At 40.4% G+C, this 22,210-nt stretch overlaps 1 protein-coding gene across 1 annotated transcript in view; it reads left to right on the plus strand.

Annotated features, from left to right (window-relative positions):
• LOC109888927 (phospholipid phosphatase 4) overlaps window positions 1-22,210 on the plus strand; it is a 108,122-nt gene that overhangs the window by 6,187 nt on the left and 79,725 nt on the right. The window contains exon 3 of the mRNA XM_031821686.1: window positions 13,201-13,309. Within this exon, the coding sequence (XP_031677546.1) occupies window positions 13,201-13,309 (109 nt within the window). The remainder of the gene's footprint in view (window positions 1-13,200; window positions 13,310-22,210) is intronic.

A 22,210-nucleotide genomic window follows, 5' to 3' on the forward strand; every position in this document is an offset into this window, starting at 1 on the left:
TTGCAGGCGAACACCTGAGGAAAATCCAACCAGGAAGTGCTGTTATGTTATGCATATACTTGACAGCTTTGGATAGAAAACACTGACGTTTCCAAAACTGCATAGATATTGTCTGTGAGTGCAACAGAACTGATGTTACAGGTGAAACCCAGATAAAAATCCAACCAGGAAGTGCCCCATATTTTGAAAGCCCTGCATGCCAATGACTCCTTATATGGCTGTGAATGGGCTACGAATGAGCTTACACTTTCTACGTATTCCCCAAGGTGTCTACAACATTGTGACGTCTTTTTACGCATTTATGTTGAAGAATAGCCGTAAGGGACCACATTGAGCAAGTGCTCACATGATGGCTCCCGCAGAAAATCTTGTGTAAAGTACTGAGGTAGCCATTATTCCAATCGCTTCTTATGAGAAACCAATTGTCCCGGTGGATATTTTATCGAATAGATAAGTGAAAAACACATTGAGGATTGATTCTAAACAACTTTTGCCATGTTTCTGTCGATATTATGGAGCTAATTTGGAAAAGAGTTTGGCGTTGTAGTGACCGTATTTTCCGGTCGATTTCTCAGCCAAACGTGAAGAACAAACGGAGCTATTTCACCTACAAAAATAATATTTTGGGAAAAAATGACCATTTGCTATCTAACTGGGAGTCTCCTGAGTGAAAACATCCGATGTTCTTCAAAGGTAAATTATTTAATTTGATTGCTTTTCTTATTTTCGTGAAAATGTTGCCTGCTACTAGCAGAGCATAGCATAGCATTATGCCATGATAAACTTACCCAAATGCTTGTCTAGCATTGGCTGTAAAGAATATTTTGAAAATCTGAGATGACAGTGTGATTAACAAAAGGCTAAGCTGTGTCTCAATATATTTCATTTGTGATTTTCATGAATAGGAACATTTTCTAGGGATATTTATGTCCGCTGCGTTATGCTAATTCGTTTGAGGCGGTGATTACGCTAATAATCACCGCCTCCGCATGCGGGAACGTAATCACCGCCTCAAACGAATAGCATCTGCTATCTGGCAATGTGATTGTAACTTTGCAAGCTCACAATAGCTTTGTTAGTTTACGTTAGCTAACTAACTACTGCAGAGGCTGACATGACTGTGTTCTATTTAGAGTCCATCAACATCTGCAGAGGCAGTAACATCAAGCTCAGCACAAGGAACTAGTGTCAGTCACTGTATCTATATCTTTCCATGTCATAGTTGGTGTGTTTACAAGTAGTCTACAACTTCAATATAGTATGTAGTTTGAGTGTGTATTTATGGGGGCAAAGTAGTCAAATGTTGGCTGGTCACTGACTACTGTGTGTCCTACAGACTTATCCTGCTAGTGATGATAACCTTGATACCAGCTTTAGTAGTACAGAAGCTGTAGACCCATCATCTGACTTTGAAACAAGCCAGAACAGCCAAAGGTATTTACACTGCTCAAAAAAATAAAGGGAACACTTAAAACCTGTTGGGGATGATGCGAATTTTCGCAGCTTTTTGTAAAAAAATCGCGCAACATTTCAACGTCCTGCTACTCATGCCAGGAATATAGTATATGCATATGATAAGTATGTGTGTATAGAAAACACTCTGAAGTCTCTAAAACTGGTTAAATCGTGTCTGTGGCTATAACAGAACGTGTTTAGGAGTAAAAATCCCAGGGAAAACTGTTCTCCAAAAACACAAAACAAATATTCATCCGCCAGTCAATGAATTTTCTAAGGCGACAGACAAATAACGAGATCCCCATTACTATTCCTACAGCTTCCAGACGATGTCACCAGTACTGGCATTTTTTGGCTGCTTTATCCTTGGTTAGATGACGTATAGGCACTTCCTTTCTTGGGGCTCACCGCAGGATGTTATGAAAGTGAAAACATGGAGTATGATTTCAAGACTTGCTGCTATCGAATACAGATCGCCCGTGATCAATTTGATAGATTATTAACGTTTATTAATACCTAAAGTTGGTTTAGAAAAGTAGTTTGAAGTGATTTGTAAAAGTTTATAGGCAACTTTTGTAATTTTAAAAAGTGACGTTGCGTCTTGTAAAGCGGAATTTTCCTGGATCAGACAGGCCTTCATGAAATGACATTTTGGGTATACAATGACGGATTTAATCGGGAAAAAGACCCAATTGTGATGTTTATGGGACATATAGGAGTGCCAACAGAGAAGCTCGTCAAAGGTAATGAATGTTTTATATTTTATTCCTGCGTTTTGTGTAGCGCCGGCTACCGCAAAATCTGTTGTTTAGGTGACGTTCTGGTATTTTGGGGGGTGCATGCTATCAGATAATAGCTTCTCATGCTTTCGCCGAAAAGCATTTTACAAATCTGACTCGGTGGCTAGATTCACAACGAGTGTAGCTTTAATTCAGTACCTTGCATGTGTGTTTTAATGAAAGTTTGAGTTTTATCGAAAACTATAGGTCTGAAATTTCCGCTGATTGATGTTCCTGCACTGGGATTAGATTCTGCATCATCCCTAACAGGTTTTAAACAACACAATGTAACTCCAAGTCAATCACACTTCTGTGAAATCAAACTGTCCACTTAGGAAGCAACACTGATTGACAATACATTTCACATGCTGTTGTGCAAATGGAATAGACAACAGTTGGAAATTATAGGCAATTAGCAAGACACCCCCAATAAAGGAGTGGTTCTGCAGGTGATAACCAAAGACCACTTCTCAGTTCCTATGCTTCCTGGCTGATGTTTTGGTCACTTTTGAATGCTGGCGGTGCTTTCACTCTAGTGGTAGCATGGGACGGAGTCTACAACCCACACAAGTGGCTCAGGTACATCCTTTGTCCCACCTCCCACACATGCGGTGACCTCACCCATTACAGCCAGCATGTCCAGAGATACAACCTCTCTTATCATCACCCAGTGCCTGGGCTTACCTCCGCTGTACCCGCACCCCACCATAACCCTGCCAAAGCATTATGCCCTGAATATATTCTACCATGCCCAGAAATCTGCTCCTTTTATTCTTTGTCCCCAACGCTCTAGGCGACCAGGTTTGATAGCCTTTAGCCGCACCCTCATACTACTCCTCCTCTGTTCCGCGGGTGATGTGGAGGTAAACCCAGGCCCTGCATGTCCCCAGGCACCCTCATTTGTTGACTTCTGTGATCGAAAAAGCCTTGGTTTCATGCATGTCAACATCAGAAGCCTCCTCCCTAAGTTTGTTTTACTCACTGCTTTAGCACACTCTGCTAACCCCGATGTCCTTGTCTGAATCGTGTCTGAATCCTGGCTCAGGAAGGCCACCAAAAATTTGGAGATTTCCATACCCAACTATAACATTTTCCGTCAAGATAGAACTGCCAAAAGGGGAGGAGTTGCAGTCTACTGCAGAGATAGCCTGCAAAGTAATGTCATACTTTCCAGGTCCATACCCAAACGATGAAAATAAAACCTAATATAACTCAAACGGAAAGCATTTGCATTTTTGCGCAGTCCAGGCAGTGCTGAGAGGGATAGTTTGGCCTGCTATTTTTATTTATTTAAATATTTTTTATATACATTGACTTTCAATGTCTGAAGGAGACGACACCTGCAATGGTAAAAAAAAACACGCCCTGTTAAGAACTATTTTTATTTATTTAAATATTTTTTATATATATTGACTTTCAAGGAGACGACACCTGCGATGGTAAAAAAAAACACGCCCTGTTAAGAACTCTTTTTATTTATTTAAATATTTTTTATATATATTGACTTTCAATATTTTATCCATGTAATGTTTCAGAACAAGTTATCCTGACAGTTATCCGGACAGTACACAGCATACCATAATGTTCTGAATAATGGCAAAGTCTACCTCGCTCCTTATTCTACTGAACCGCTTAGGCGTAACAAACACAAGTCCAACTTTTATCGGAAACTGTTAAACTACCTGTTCGCTACCCTCCTGCTCTCCGGGGATGTACAACTCAATCCTGGGCCCAATATCACCGAGCCAGTGATACGCACCGGAGTGGAGAGTGGTGGATAGGCCTCGTCCACTGGTCGTCGCCGAGTGCTATGGTCCTATGGTTTCTCTCGACTCACCCGGCTCCAGGATAGATTTTGACTCTTCAAACATACCAGAGTCGCTATATGCGATCCCTGACTCTGCTTCTGGTACGCAAGCTATTTTAATTAGTTCCCCGCATCCAGTGCAGGCGGGAGGGATTGTTAATTGCGCTACCGAACTGCCCCTAATCAAAACGAAACAAAACGGCCTAAACCCAGCCGTCACAAAACACCGAAAATTTAACTTTTTTCAATGTGTCAATCACTCTCGAGTCATCTGGGACCCACGAGCTAAGCCCAAGGGACTACTAGGGGGGCACTTGAACATTCGTAGTGTCATTCCAAAAAATGACCAAATTCAACATCTACTCACAGACTCCAACCTTGACTTTCTCTGCCTCTCAGAGACATGGCTCCATAAACACTCTCCATGTGCTGCTTTGGTTGTGCCTGGCTACAATGTTTTCAGGAGAGACAGGATTGAGGGAAGAGGAGGGGGTGTGATGATTTACATTAAAGAACATATCCGATGTAAACAAATTGAGTGGTCATGTGATAATGAACTAGAATGTATCGGCCTGAACGTTACACTGTCTCCCCAAATGTCTTTTACCCTCATTGGAATGTATAGGCCACCTTCCACCAAAAGTGTGTTTTTTGATCAGTTTAATACCATGCTTAGGGAATGTGATTTTTGGAAAGAGGTCATCTTAATGGGAGATTTTAACATTAATTATGAAGACAAGTGTTGTAGGAAAACCCTCAAACGGATCACTAATACCTTTGACCTTACACAGCTAGTTAAAGGGCCAACCAGGGTGACTTGTTGCTCTAAAACACAGATTGATTTGGTGTTCAGTAATAAACCAGAGAGAGTGACTAAATCATTCAATATGGTTACTGGGCTGTCTGATCATAATCTGACACTTATAGCCAGAAAGCTGTCTAAGAGCAGGTTTAACCTCTCTACTGTTAGAAAGCCAGATCAACTCAGAATACCTAAGAGTGAATTAAATAATTTTGAGGGAATAAACTGGAATGATCTCTTGTCCTATACAGACGTGGAAGCTGATAGTCAGGTTTTTCTATCCACAATCCAGACTACAATAAATGGCTTCCTAAAGAAAATCAAATCCAAACCTGGCCAAAAGAGCACTCTTCCTTGGCTAAATGGAGAAATCTGGAAATTGATGAAAGAACGTGATTATGCTCTAAAAATAGCCCTAAAATCTAAATTAGAGCATGACAGATGTAGGTTTACCATGTTGAGAAATAAGGTGATTAAAGAAATCAGACAGGCCAAGGCAAACTTTTTTATTAACATAATTGGTGAAGCAAAGGGAAATGCTAAATTGATATGGGAGAATCTAAAAAAGTTAACAGGGAAAGACCATAGTAACACTGCAAAAAGACTAGAAATCATGGTGAATAACAATCTAACACAGGATGCAGTCGAAATAGCAATAGCCTTCAATTCCTACTTTATTGACTCTGTCAGGGTACTGATACAGAACCCCTCCACTTGTTTCTTGGGCTCAGTGCTAGTGAATGACACTCAATCTGTCTTCATCATAAGGGAGGTTTCTGAGTCAAAGGTGAACAAGGTGATTAGCTCACTAAAGAACTCTAAAGCCAAAGATGTGTTTGGGATGGACTCTACCTTTCTTAAAAACTACAAAGAGTCACTCATTGGCCCCATTACTAAGGTCACCAACACATCTATTGGTCTCGGTGTGTTTCCAAGGGTATGGAAGTCGGCCATAATAACGGCCATCTTTAAATCAGGCGACCCTGCTAACGTGAGTAACTACAGGCCCATTAGTATATTACCTGTGGTGTCAAAGGTTGTTGAAAAGTGTGTAGCAGAACAACTGATTGCCCACCTCAACAACAGCCCCTTCACATTACACTCCATGCAGTTTGGCTTCAGAGCGAAACACTCCACAACTGCTTTCTTCTGGAAAATGTGAAGTCCAAGATGGACAAAGGGGGTGCTGTTGGGGCTGTGTTTCTGGACCTAAGGAAGGCTTTTGATACTGTTAACCATGAGATTCTCATCACAAAATTGTCCAAGTTCAACTTTTCCCCTGATGCCTTGAGATGGATGAAATCATACCTTGAAGGCAGAACTCAGTGTGTCAGAGTGAGCAATGAGCTGTCGCCCACTCGTAGCTATGATGTGGGCGTGCCCCAAGGGTCAATACTGGGGCCCCTCCTGTTCAGCCTGTACATTAATGATCTGCCTTCTGTCTGTACTGGGTCTGAAGTTCAAATGTATGCAGATGATACAGTGATATATGTGCATGCAAAGAGCAAACAACAAGCTGCACAAGAACTCACTACTGTAATGGTCCAGGTTACAAAGTGGCTCAGTGACTCGTGTTTGCATCTCAATGTGAAAAAAACTGTTTGCATGTTCTTCACAAAGAGGGCAACAGATGCTACTGAGCCAGATGTCTATGTGTCAGGGGAGAAGCTCCAGGTGGTATCCGATTTTAAGTACCTTGGCATCATACTTGATTCCAACCTCTCTTTTAAAAAGCATGTGAAAAAGGTAATTCAAATAACCAAATTTAACCTAGCTAATTTCCGATTTATATGAAATTGTTTGACTACAGAGGTAGCAAAACTGTACTTCAAATCTATGATACTCCCTCACTTAACATACTGCTTGACTAGTTGGGCCCAAGCTTGCTGTACAACATTAAAACCTATTCAGTCTGTCTACAAACAGGCTCTCAAAGTGCTTGATAGGAAGCCCAATAGCCATCATCATTGTCACATCCTTAGAAAGCATGAGCTCTTGAGTTGGGAAAATCTTGTGCAATACACCGACGCATGTCTTGTATTCAAGATCCTCAATGGCCTGGCTCCCCCTCCACTCAATATTTTTGTTAAACAGAAAACCCAGACATATGGCAGGAGATCCACAAGGTCTGCCATGAGAGGTGACTGTATAGTTCCCTTAAGGAAAAGCACCTTTAGTAAATCCGTTTTCTCTGTGAGAGCTTCCCATGTCTGGAATACATTGCCATCAGACACACATAACTGCACCACATATCACACTTTCACAAAATGCATGAAGACATGGCTAAATGCCAATCAGATTTGTGAACATGGTCCCTAGCTGTGTGTTGCCGCTCTCCATGTTGTCTGTTGTCTGTAGCTTGTGAGGTGTGGAAACACTTGCTTTTATGAATTTTGTCTTGCTGCTTTTTGTTTTATGCTGCTCTGTCTGTATGCTACGTCTTGCTTGTCCTATGTTGCTCTGTCTGTATGCTATGTCTTGCTTGCCCTATGTTGCTATGTCTTGCTTGTTCTATGTTGCTATTGTTTATATTGTAATTGTTTTTAATAACCTGCCCAGGGACTGCGGTTGAAAATTAGCCGGTTGGCTAAAACCGGCACTTTTACCGAAATGTTGATTAATGTGCACTGTCCCTGTAAAAATAAAAATAAACTCAAACTCAAACTCAAACAGTTCGAACTACTAATTTTAAAATGTACTCTCTCCAGAAATAAGTCTCTCACTGTTGCCGCCTGCTACCGACCCCCCTCAGCTCCCAGCTGTGCCCTGGACACCATTTGTGAATTGATCGCCCCCCATCTAGCTTCAGAGTTTGTTCTGTTAGGTGACCTAAACTGGGATATGCTTAACACCCCGGCCGTCCTACAGTCTAAACTAGATGACGTCAATCTCACACAAATTATCAAGGAACCCACCAGGTACAACCATAAATCTGTAAACACCCTCATAGATATTATCCTGACCAACTTGTCCTCCAACTACACCTCTGCTGTTTTCAATCAGGATCTCAGCGACCACTGCCTCATTGCCTGCATCTGTTATGGGTCAGCGGTCAAACGACCCCCACTCATCACTGTCAAATGCTCCCTAAAACACTTCTGTGAGCAGGCCTTTCTAATCGACCTGGCCCGGGTATTCTGGAAGGATATTGACCTCATCCCGTCAGTAGAGGATGCCTGGTTGTTATTGAGAAGCAATTTCCTCACCATCTTAATTCTTGATACTACCCATCCCGCATGCGGGAGCGTAATGATAGCCTCAAACTAATTAGCATGACGCAGAGGACATAAATCTTCACAGAAAATGTTCCTATTCATGAAAATCACAAATGAAATATATTGAGACACAGCTTAGCCTTTTGTTAATCACATTGTCATCTCAGATTTTATAAATATGCTTTACAGCCAATGCTAGACAACCATTTGTGTAAGTTTATCATGGCATAATGCTATGCTAGGCTCCGCTACCAGCAGGCAACATTTTCACGAAAATAAGAAAAGCAATCAAATGAAATCATTTAAATCATAGTCGAGCATCTTGTCGTGACAAAATATCCTGTTTAAAACGTTTTTTATCCAAAAATGAAAATACTGACCCCTAGTTATAAAAGGTTAAATAAGCATGCCCCTTTCAAAAAATGTAGAACTAAGAACAGATATAGCCCTTGGTTCAGACTTGACTGCCCTCGGCCAGCACAAAAACATCCAGTGACGTACTACACTAGCATCGAATTGTCCCCGCGATATGCAACTTTTCAGGGAATTCAGGAACCAACACATACAGTCAGTTAGGAAAGCAAAGGCTAGCTTTTTCAAGCAGAAATGTTCATCCTGTAGCTCTAACTCCAAAAAGATCTGGGACACTAAAGTCCATGGAGAACAAGAGCACCTCCTCCCAGCTGCCCACTGTACTGAGGCTAGGAAACACTGTGACCATGATAAATCCACGATAATTGAGAATTTCAATAAGCATTTCTCTACGGCTGGCCATGCTTTCCTCCTGGCTACCCCAACCCCCAGCCAACAGCTCCGCACCCCCAGCAGCAACTTTCCCAAGCCTCCCCAGGTTCTCCTTCAACCAAATGCAGATGTTCTGAAAGAGATGCAATACCTGGACCCGTACAAATCAGCTGGGCTAGACAATCTGGAACTTCTCTTTCTAAAATGATCCACCACCATTGTTGCAACCCTTATTACTAGTCTGTTCAAAATCTCTTTCATATTGTCCAAGATTCTTAAAGATTGGAAAGCTGCTGTGGTCACCCCCCTCTTCAAAGGGGGAGACACTTTAGACCCAAACAGTTACAGACCTATACCCATCCTGCCCTGCCTTTCTAAAGTCTTTGAAAGCCAAGTTAACAATCAGATCACTGATCATTTCAAATCCCACCATACCTTCTCCGCTGTGCAATCCGGTTTCCGAGCTGGTCAAGGGTGCACCTTAGCCACGCTCAAGGTAGTAAACGATATCATAACCGCCATCGATAAAAGACAGTACTGTGCAGCCGTCTTCAGCGACCTGGCCAAGGCATTCGACTCTGTCAATCACCGTATTCTTATTGATTTCTCAAATGACTGCATCGCCTGGTTCATTAACTGCTTCTCAGACAGAGTTCAGTGTGTCAAATCGGAGGACCTGTTGGTACCCTATCTATGGGGGTATCACAGGGTTCAATTCTCGGGCCAACTCTTTTCTCTGTATATGTCAATGATGTCGCTATTGCTGTGGGTGATTCCTTGATCCACCTCTACACAGACGACACCATCCTGTACACATCTGGCCCTTCTTTGGACACTGTGTTAACAAACCTCCAAATGAGCTTCAATGCCATAGAGCACTTATTTCGTGGCCTCCAACTGCTCTTCAATGCTAGTAAAACTAAATGCATGCTCTTCAACCGATCGCTGCACCCACCCACCCGCCCGAATAGCATCACTACTCTGGACAGTTGTGACTTAGAATATGTGGAAAACTAGACTGTAAACTCTCCTTCCAGACTCATATTAAGCATCTCCAATTCAAAATTAAATCTAGGATCGGCTTCCTATTTCGCAGCCTCCTTCACTCACGCTGCCAAACATACCCTCGTAAAACTGACAAAAAAATGGTTTACCTTTGATGATCGTCTGTTTGCAATCCCAATGCTCATAGTTACACATTGAAGGATCTTTTGTTTGATTAAATCCGTTTTTATAGCCTTACACTAAACATTTTGTGAACTGCTTGTGTCGTGAATTCCGTCTCATTCCATTTTCGACGACACATTTGAGGGTAAATACCCACACAAAATGTAACTTTTCCAGTCATGTTTGGTTTCATTGCAATCAACTGGTTTGTTTCTAACACACCCAAACCTGATGGGCCATTTCACGGGACGTATTGACTGATAGAAACCGTTTTGAAGACAACAAGTAATGACATCACTGTGCACCAATGATATGACCACTGTTTCGTTGATTGACTGTATTTTAACCCAATGACCACTGATCGTCTTGAAATCTAGCTGGGTAGATAGCCAATGAGCTGAGGTAAACGGCAATATGCAATGGTTATGTGTTGGAAGACCAACCCATGTAGTAAACTCCGCCGTAAAGAGAGTCATTCACTTTTGAAGTTTTATATCGGAAGGAGCTACGTATATTACGCACAGCATTGTCTGGTAAATGCGCAGATTCAGTAGTTTATATATTAATCAGTATGGCGACTAAGTCAGGGAAAGCTGAATCGAAGTCTAGATATTTTTTAAAATTTCACCTTTATTTAACCAGGTAGGCTAGTTGAGAACAAGTTCTCATTTACAACTGCGACCTGGCCAAGATAAAGCATAGCAGTGTGAACAGACAACACAGAGTTACACATGGAGTAAACAATTAACAAGTCAATAACACGTTAGAAAAAAATGGGGCTATATACATTGTGTGCAAAAGGCATGAGGAGGTAGGCGAATAATTACAATTTTGCAGATTAACACGAGTTCTAAATGATCAGATGGTCATGTACAGGTGGAGATACTGGTGTGCAAAAGAGCAGAAAAGTAAATAAATATAAACAGTATAGGGATGAGGTAGGTAAATTGGGTGGGCTATTTACCGATAGACTATGTACAGCTGCAGCAATCGGTTAGCTGCTCAGATAGCAGATGTTTGAAGTTGGTGCGGGAGATAAAAGTCTCAGGTGTACACACAATTTTAGAGGAAATTGATCGGAAAAGTGAGACAGAGATTGTTGTAGGACGATTAATTTACCGATTCCCAAGTGGAGGAATATTTTGTTTTGGACTGGTAAGTTCTTCTCATGCTAATGCGCTTGTTTGAAATTAATAATTTATAATATTATTTGTGATTTTTTTAAATTTTAGAAGCCATATATTAAAATGTAATGTAATGAAATGTGAGATGCGTGTGTCTGCCACCCCACCCCAACCCACATGAAATAGTCTATTTGAGGCTGTTGAGGGGAGGGCAGGCCCACAACAATGGCCAAATTGAAATGGAGACAGTAGATAGAGCTGGTCTGTTGTAATATAATAAAGACAGTAGATCTAGCTGGTCTGACATAATATAATAGACACAGTAGATCTAGCTGAAATGTCATAATATAAAAGAGACAGTAGATCTAGCAGGTCTATAATAATATATTCAACCTTATGTTCCCTGTACTCTATATATACTATATGTATCTGTTTATTATACCTGTTGATACTCACTTTACAGCAGAAAGAGACTGCTATGGCACCTGGCATCAGCAGCACAATATTGTGTAGAGCTTTGGCAAAGTGGGTAGGGTTATATCCTTCCTGTTAGCCCTGTCCGGGGGTCTCATCGGATGGGGGGCACAGTGTCTCCTGACCCCTCCTGTCTCAGCCTCCAGTATTTATGCTGCAGTAGTTTATGTGTTGGGGGGCTAGGGTCAGTTTGTTATATATGGAGTACCTCTTCTGTCTTATCCGAGGTCCTGTGTGAATTTAAGTATGCTCCCTCTAATTCTCTCTTTCTCTCGGAGGAGGACTTGAGCCCGAGGACCATGCGTCAGGACTACCTGGCATGATGACTCCTTGCTGTCCCCAGTCCACCTGGCTTTGCTGCTGTTCCAGTTTCAAATGTTCTGCCTGCAGCTATGGAACCCTAAACTGTTCATATTTACTCTTGAGGTGCTGTACTGTTGCATCCTTTACAACTACTGTGATTACTATTATTTTACCCTGCTGGTCATCTATGAACGTTTGAAAATCTCGGCCATGTTCTGTTATAATCTCCACCCGGCACAGCCAGAAGAGGACTGGCCACCCCTCATAGCCTGGTTCCTCTCTGGGTTTCTTCCTAGGTTTTGGCCTTTCTAGGGTGTTTTCCTAGCCACCGTGCTTATACACCTGCATTGCTTGATGTTTGGGGTTTTAGGCTGGGTTTCTGTACAGCACTTTGAGATATTAGCTGATGTACGAAGGGCTATATAAATACATTTGATTTGATAAAGGACTGAGGGTCTTCCAAATATTGAAAGTGTGTAAATAGTTACCCATGTTATTTTGTACATGTATATATTTTTTTCTTCATTTTTTTCCCCATATTTTTTTCCCCAATTTTTTTTTTGGGGGGGGGGGGGTTCGTTTGAATACCATTTTGGCATTTTGTACATAGTTATTTGTTTCAAAATGTATACCTTCACCAATTTGGCCACTTGGGTACATTTGGGCTACTTGTGTGGGACACCTGGGTGACTTCATGATAAATGTCATGTAGCACACTCATTTTGGAAGTTATCATTCCGAAACTTTGCACAAGTTCTGTTGCCCTCTTATGCGTTTCACTGAAATTGTCCCCATCATCCAATCTGAATGTTTGTTTTATCTTGTTCATTTTAAAGATACAACAATAAAAAAGTATGTTTTTTTTCATTGTATTATCTAAACCAGATCTATTGTGTTATATTCTCCTACATTCAATTCACATTTACACAAACTTCAGAGTGTTGTCTTCAAATGGTACCAAGAATATGCATATCCTTGGTTCCGTACCTGAGCTAAAGTCAGTTAGATTTGGGTATGTCTTCAAACAGAAATGGAAAAAAGTAGGGTGGTAGCTATAAGAGGTTAAAAGTGTAAAAACGTGTTAAGTCCAGTAACAAATATCGAATCCTCATCAAAGTTCTATACATACAATGTTGGAGCGCCAGTTTGCTGTCTAACGTATCAAAGAACTAAAAACATGGTATTACCGTAAAGAGATTGTGTGGTCCTGTAGAGCATGGGGCTGGCAAAGCCAGGATTGTGGGTTTGAGTCCAGCTGGGGGCCACCCATATGAAAATAAATGTTTTGTGAATGACTGAGAGCTAATGTGCATATGTGTGTCTCCCTCAGATTCACAGAGTTCCTGGAGCCCTTTGAGAGAGTAATCCAACCAGAGGAGCTATGGCTCTACAAAAACCCCTTGGTGGAGTCAGACCACATCCCTAAGAGGGTCATGTTCGTAAGTGACACACACACAGACAGATAGGAGCACACACATGCACACACCATCATCATCCTCATCCCACTCATTCTATTACCTCTCACAAATTAGACTCAAATGAACGAATTCAGAAGGTCTGTGAACTGGAGAAATTAGTCATTCAGGATAATCAATATCTTGTAATACCTCAAATTCTCTATTGGCATATGTTCTGAGCATTCATCAAAAGATATGACAAGTGCATCACAGAGCCATATTGATCAATCGTCCTTAAAGAAATTTCCTGCAAGTCTCTACGGAAAGAATAGGGGCAGTGGAGGTCCATGGAGGACATTGCCAATCAATTTTCACAAACATAACAAAATCTCCAGGAAACCTTTTTCAGTTGGAAGCATATACAACACAAGCAAATCAACTACTGTAAATCTAAACCCCCCAAACTCCTAAATGATGATTGCCATGCAGAGACGCATCGGGTCCCATTTTTACGGTCTTTGTTATGACTCGGCACCAGGGATTGCACTCCAAACCTTCCAATCTCAGGGCAGACCATAAGGCCACTGAGTTGGCTCTTTCATGTGCTAGTGCTGTCTTATTGTTGAGGGATATGTTGTACTGTAAGCCCAAAAGTTTTGAGAATGACACAAATACTCATTTCCACAAGTTTGCTGCTTCAGTGTCTTTAGATATTTTTTGTCACATGTTACTATGGAATACTGAAGTATAATTACAAGCATTTCATAAGTGTCAAATGATTTTATTGACAATTACATGAAGTTGATGCAAAGAGTCAATATTTGCAGTGTTGATCCTTCTTCTTCAAGACCTCTGCAATCCGCCCTGGCATGCTGCCAATTAACTTCTGGGCCAAACCCTGACGGATGGCAGCCCATTCTTGCATAATCAATGCTTGGAGGTTGTCAGAATTTGTGGGTTTTTGTTTTTCCACCCGCCTCTTCAGGATTGACCACAAACTCTCAATGGGATTAAGGTCTGTGGAATTTCCTGGCCAAAATATTGATGTTTTGTTCCCCGAGCCACTTAGTTATCACCTTTGCCTTATGGCAAGGTGCTCCATCATGCAGGAAAAGGCATTGTTCATCACCAAACTGTTCCTGGATGGTTGGGAGAAGTTGCTCTCGGAGGATGTGTTGCTACCATTCTTTATTCATGGCTGTGTTCTTAGGCAAAATTGTGAGTAAGCCCACTCCCTTGGCTGAGAAGCAACCCCACACATGAATGGTCTCAGGATGCTTTACTGTTGGCATGACACGGGACTGATGGTAGCTCTCACCTTATCTTCTCCGGACAAGCTTTTTTCCGGATGCCCCAAAAAATCGGAAAGGGGATTCATCAGAGAAAATGACTTTACCCAGTCCTCAGCAGTCCAATCACTGTACCTTTTGCAGAATTTCAGTCTGTCCCTGATGTTTTTCCTGGAGATAAGTGGCTTCTTTGCTGCCCTTCTTGACACCAGGCCATCCTCAAAGTCTTCACCTCACTGTCTGCTGCCATTCCTGAGCAAGCTCTGTACTGGTGATGCCACAATCAACTTTAGGAGACGGTCCTGGCACGTGTTGGACTTTCTTGGGCGCCCTGAAGCCTTCTTCACAGCAATTGAAACTCTCTACTTGAAGATCTTGATGATCCGGAAAATTGTTGATTTAGGTGCAATCTTACTGGCAGCAATATCCTTGCCTGTGAAGCCCTTTTTGTGCAAAGCAATGATGACGGCATGTGTTTCCTTGCAGGTAACCATGTTTGACAGAGGAAGAACAATGATTCCAAGCACCACCCTCCTTTTGAAACTTCCAGTCTGTTATTTGAACTCAATCAATATGACAGAGTTATCTCCATCCTTGTCCTCTTCAACACTCACACCTGTGTTACCTAGAGAATCACTGACATGATGACGGCTGGTGCTTTTGTGGCAGGGCTGAAATGCAGTGGAAATGTTTTTGGGGATTCAGTTTATTTGCATGGCAAAGAGGGACTTTGCAATGAATTGCAATTCATCTGATCATTCTTCATAACATTCTGGAGTTTATGTAAATTGCCATCATACATACTGAGGCAGCAGACTCCAAACTCAAAACATTCTCAAAACTTTTGGTCACGACTGTAGAATAATAGTGAAGACATCAACACTATGAAATAACACATGGAGTCATGTAGTAGTAGCCAAAAAAGTGTTATTATTAGATTAAACTAATTATTAGATTAGATTATTCAAAGTAGCCAGTCGTTGCCTTGAGGACAGCTTTGCACAGTCTTGGCATTCTCTCAACCAGCTTCATCTGGAATGCTTTCGCAACAGTCTTGAAGGAGTGCTGCTTTTCCTTTACTCTGCGGTCCAACTCATCCCAAACCATCTCATTTGGGTTGAGGTCGGGTGATTGTGGAGGCAAGGTCATCTGATGCAGCACTCCATCAATCTTCTTCTTGGTCAAATAGCCATTATACAGCCTGGAGGTGTGTTGTCCTGGGTCATTGTCCTGTTGAGAAACTAATGATAGTCCCACTAAACACAAACCAGATGGAATGGCGTATCGCTGCAATATGCTGTGGTAGCCATGCTGGTTAAGTGTGCCTTTAATTCTAAATAAATCACAGACTGTCACCAGCAAAGCACCCCCACACCATCATACCTCCTCTTCCATGCTTCACGGTGGGAACCACACATGCGGAGATCATCCTTTCATCTACTCTGAATTTCACAAAGACACGGTTGAAACCAAACATCTCTAATTTGGACTCATCAGACCTAAGGACAGATTTCCACTGGTCTTAATGTCCATTGATTGTGTTTGTTGACCCACGAAAGTCTATTCTTCTTATTGGTGTCGTTTAGTAGTGGTTTCTTTGCAGCATTTTGACCATGAAGGCCTGAGTCACGCTGTCTCCTCTGAACAGTTGATGTTGAGATGTGTCTGCTACTTGAACTCTTTGAAGCATTTATTTGGGCTGCAATTTCTGAGGCTGGTAACTCTAATGAACTTATGCTCTGCAGCAGAGGTAACTCTGGGTCTTCCTTTCCTGTGGCAGTCCTCATGAGAGACAGTTTCATCATAACGTTCATGGTTTTTGGGACAGCACAATTTCCCAGATTGACTGACCTTCATATCTTAAAGTAATGATGGACTGTCGTTTCTCTTTGCTTATTTCAGCTGTTCTTGCCATAGTATTGACTTGGTCATTTACCAAATAGGCATATCTTCTGTATTCTACCAATACCTTGTCAAAACACAACTACTTTGCTCCAACACATTAAGAATTAAATAAATTCCACAAATGTTAAAAACAAGGCACAGCTGTTAATTGAAATGAATTCAAGGTGACTACCTCATGAAGCTGGTTGAGAGAATGCCAAGAGTGTGCAATGCTGCCCTCAAGCCAAAGGGTGGCTACTTTGAAGAATTTCAAATATATTTTGATTTGCTTTAACACTTTTTTGGTTACTACATGATTCTATATGTGTTATGTCATAGTTTGGATGTCTTCACTATTATTCTACCAAAAAAAGTATAAAGTATAAAAAAATTAAGAAAAACTTAAGAATGGAGTAGGTGTGTCCAAACTTTTGACTGGTACGGCATTCCTTTTTTTCTGCATATATTTAACCACTTATTTTTGTTTGCACAAAACTACCTCCATACTTCAATTAATTACAATGGGTTACCTTTAGGCATGTCCATTGACACTTGGAGGTTGTAGATCAAAACGGAGAAGAGTGGTCATAGTAGTCCGTAGGCCACACCATTTGAATGCTACAGACATTTTTGTGAGAAGACCGATTTTCGGGATGCCTCCTGGTCTGTAGCTCTCCCACTTTCCACCGCAGATGTGGATGGGTACATAGGCAGATGCAGTGAATTGAGACGCAGACCATGCCAAAAATCAAATCTCTCTAGATTTAACTTGCATATTTTGATGGGGATTTTTTTATTATGTTACTTAGATTTATACATGGGTGCCTCAATAGACTCTTAAGGATTAACCTGTTGTTTCATATGAACAAACTTGTCCATTTTATCTCCCATTGGCACAAAATACTAGGCTACTTGCCTGCTTGCAGTGCAATACACCCACCACTAGAAACTGTGTGTATGCATGGTCTAAAGTTTATGTACATTCTTACATCAAGTAAATCTTTTATAAATGACAACTTTGCATTACAACTTGCATGTTTTGGGATATATTTTATGCACACGCATGGTTTACAAATGTGACTCATTTCAGGAATCTAGGAGTGTGTATCGGGTCATTACTTCACAGAGCCGTTTGAACAGAGCCGTTTGAACTTCATTTTTTTGTCATGACGTTACTACCTTGCATGAACCTGCAGCCAGTCAGCTAACGTTAGCTAGCTAACAGTACACTTTAACTTGAAATGTAACCACTTTCTGTCGAAATTAGAGACGTGTAATATCTGACAATGTAGCTAGCTAGACTATCTTACCTGTATACATCATCGATGGACAAGTGTTTTCTCCATCTCCTTAGCTATCATACTTGAATTCCACTGATTTCAAAACTTGGTCCTCCAGAAAGTGGAGAGCATACACATAATGTTAGCTAGCGAGCCTGCCACACTTCAACTTGACAGTAGGCTTATGCAGTTTAATAGTAATAGTTGGCATTATGGTTAATTGTTTAGCTAGTTAGCTAGCTGCATGTCTTAACAACAAACTCCACTATGCAAATATCCATTTAAATAGAATGTCACTGCAACAACTGTTGACAGACATACTAGATGGTAAATTTGATCTGGTTAACTACTGCAATTTCAGACCACAGGTAAGATAGTCTAGCTGGCTACATTTTCAGATATTACACATTTCAAATTTTGACAGAAAGTGGTTTCATTTCAAGTTAAAGTGTACTGTTAGCTAGCTAGCTAACGTTATCTGGCTGGCTCGCTATCTAATGTTACGTGTATGATCTTATTATTCGTATCTCAGGCCACTTTGCTTGACTAGTTATAGCCTAATGTTAGCTAGTTAACATTAAACCTGGTTGGTTAGCTACCTGCAGATTCATGCAGGGTAGTAATGTCATGAGTTAGGATTATGGTTCAATGGTTCACCTAGATAGCTTCATGTCTCAACAAAAGACTCTCGTCAGAGTGTGCAAGAGTGCAGAATAATTGATGAATTTACAAAACGCTCAACACCCGTTGAATAAGGCCGGTTTCAGTAAACATTGGCAAAAAAGCGTAATTAAATTGCGGATAACATGAAAACAGCCTAACCAGCTCTACTTTGGCAAGTAAAATGGTCAGAGCGGGGTGTTCTCTCATTATGGAAGTAGCTAGCAAGCTAGCCAATGTTGGCCATTTAGCTTTGGTGCTTGACTGACGTTGTGAGGTCAGAATGCTCGGATCAACCCTACTCCTCGGCCAGCGCGTCCAGTGTGTGCTTGAACGCTCCAAGAGAAAAATGCTCTGAATTTACGAATGGACAATCTGACACCACAGTTGCAGTCACCAACACTCTGGATAACATAACAGCCTAACCAGCTCTGCTATGGCGAGTAATGTTCAGTGAGCTGTTCTCTCATTTGTGTGTGGAAGTGGCTAGCAAGTTAGCCTGGTTGCCTGACTGCTTTTTTTCCTTTGTATTATTATTATGAACAAAACAAAACACAAAAACAGAAATATACAAAACAAGAGTACATAAACATGTTACATATCAAGATACATTTCATTTGTCAAAACGATTTATGGTAGGTATAGTTTTTACACTTAATATTTCAATTCTATCTTAAACAATGTGAAGATGGGTTTGTTCTCTGCCCACTTTAGTTTAAATCAAGGTCCATATAATTTGGATCAAAATAAAACATAATATCAGAGTCTTTGAAATTAACATTAATAGTAGCTAATTTTAAAATGAAATCTTACTCACTCCAAAATCTTCCAACATAAGAACAGTACCAAAATACATGATCATGAGTCTCTGGGTCACAACCAGAAAATACACATTTGTTATCAATGGCACTTTTTTTTTTTTTTTAAGGGGTGAATCAGCTTAATATTGCGGAAATATTGTTGCATCCATCAATGTAATTGTCTGCATAATTTTCAATCCCCCATATCTTTTTTGGGGTAAATATATACATACACGTATGCATACTGTGGCAGACCAGGGGGTTTGGTCAAGACATTTACCCAGATCAGACACGGACAGAGAAGGATTAGCTCAGTTTCAAGGGTGTTTATTTACATAATTGATCAAAAACAAAAGGATAGGTCTCCCCCATGAGACCCTCTCCACGATACCGACTTTTGGGGTTCCGGGTCTGGCTGTATCCTGCCTGGCACAAAACTGAACTCCCTCTTGTTACCTCTGCAACTATCAACAATAACACGGGAGTCCTTTCTTTCTTCTTTATGGGCCTTGCACAGCTGGTGAGCAATCCGCCCTTGATTACTCACCAGCTCCCAATCAGCCTCAATTAGTTCTGGCTGGAGAGCCCGTCGAGACCTGGCACGTCCAGCAGATGGAGACATCGCCTCGTGATGTATACTCCATCTGTTACCAGGCCTCGACGAGTCTCCCCCTGGTGGCTGACCTGCTGTACGCCACAATACATATACTCATATATATATATACACACACATATACATACCTATATAGATACATACTTTTTTTAGAATATACCTTTATTATTCCCCGCCAACCCTACCGCCCTTCCCCCAATTGGAGTAAACTAATAAACAATAACACTTAGGCTTCTACCTTCAGTTTATACATCTTAGTTTTTACAATCTTCTGTAGATTATAAATGCTAAAATAAATATTATATTATTGATTGATTGACTATGGCTTTTCAAATCACCCAGAAATTGCTATCTGCAGCATTAGTTTTAGGCAAATTCTTCAGCCATTCCTGGACCTGTGTCCAAAAACGAGCTACATGTGGACAATACCAAAATAAATGAAAGTGGTATGAAAGTGGTATATGTTTTTTTTATCACCCTTTTCTTTAACCATTTATGTTCTTTAGTACAGGGCCGACATTACAAGTTCCATACTTTTTTTCCCTTCTACATGCCTCTTCCATTTTTGTGGTAATGCTGCAATTAGTTGGATAGGGCATTTTGGGTAGAGCAGACATTTCCATATGTCTGTGTTAGTTGCATGTGTGACATAACTCCACCAGTCCTATTTATGATATCATTCACTAAAATTATACCTTTTAAAAAAAATCTTAATGAAAATGTTTTTTTTAATCAATTAGTATATTTGAGTTACGACAATATTTGTTGTAATATTTGTGCTGTCTTTTCGAGTGGATTAAAATTGAAATTGCAACTAACTTTCTACGGCTTGTTTGAAAAAATAATGATATTTTGGAGATTATTTCCTTTTCAAACACCTGAATAAAGGGAAAAAGGCCATTCTTGAACATAGGATGAGACATTCCTACCAATTTACTAGAGAACCAGTTTGGATTTAATTATAACTTTTGTATGACTGATGCTTTAATTAATGAGAGGTCTAATGCCTTAATATTTAATCATTTCTGTCCTCCGAATTCATATGTGTTACATAAATAGGCACAATTTTGCCATGCCAAATAAAATGTAAGGGTGCACTATTTTTATGTTTGGAAAAATAACGCTCCCAAAGTAAATGGCCTATTTTTCAGGACCAGATGCGAGAATATGCATATCATTGACAGATTAGGATAGAAAACACTCTAAAGTTTCCAAAACTGCCAAAATATTGTCTGTGAGTATAACAGAACTGATATTGCAGGCGAAACCCTGAGGAAAATCCAATCAGGAAGTGCCTCTTATTTTGAAACCCTTCTGTTCCTATGCATGCCTATCCTCCATCTAAAGGGATATCAACCAGATTTTTCTATGGCTTCCCTAAGGTGTCAACAGTCTTTAGACATAGTTTCAGGCTTTTATTTAGAAAAATGAGCGTGAAAGATCACATTGAGTAAGTCGATAGGTGGGGGCTCTAAGAGTAAGTTTTTGCGCTACAGAGTAAAGCAGCCATTGTTCCACCTGGTGTTATTGAAAAACCTACACACTCGGTTGATATATTATCTAATATATATTTTAAAACTACCTGAGGAATGATTATAAAAAAACGTTTGACATGTTTCTGTGGACATTATGAAGACTATTTGGAATTTCTGTCTGCGTTGTCGTGACCGCTTTTTCCTGTGGATTTCTGAACATAACGCGACAAACAAACGGAGGTATTTTGGGTATAAAAATCATCTTTATGTAACAAAAGGAACATTTGTTGTGTAACTGGGAGTCTCGTGAGTGAAAACATCCGAAGATCATCAAAGGTAAATGGTTAATTTGATTGCTTTTCTGATTTTTGTGACCAAGCTTCCTGATGCTAAGTGTACATAATGCTATGTTAGGCTATCGATAAACTTACACAAACGCTTGGATTGCTTTCGCTGTAAAGCATAATTTCAAAATCTGAGATGACAGGTGGATTAACAAAAGGCTAAGATGTGTTTTGCAATATTGCCCTTGTGATTTCATGAATATGAATATTTTTTTGTAATATTATTATATTATTATTATATATATTCTAGGCATTTAGATATAAACTCCAGTCGTACTTTATCAAAAGCCTTTTCAGAAACAGCAATGAAAACCAGGCCTGGAGGCCCTGATATTTCATAGTATTCTTTTGTTTCCAGTACTTGTCTTATATTATCTCCAGTGTATCATCCATGTAAAAAAACTATCTATTTTATTAGGATGAATAATATCTGACAATTATTTTTTTATTCTTTGTGCCAAGCATTTTTCTAGGATTTTTGCATCACAACACTGAAGTGTAAGAGGTCTCCAATTTTTTAAATGGACTGCATCTTTATATATATATATACACCACTTGCGTTCTGTTCCAGTAATAATGATATCAGACCTTCTTGTTG

This window comes from Oncorhynchus kisutch, linkage group LG4, assembly GCF_002021735.2.
Source record: "Oncorhynchus kisutch isolate 150728-3 linkage group LG4, Okis_V2, whole genome shotgun sequence".
NCBI lineage: Eukaryota > Metazoa > Chordata > Actinopteri > Salmoniformes > Salmonidae > Oncorhynchus > Oncorhynchus kisutch.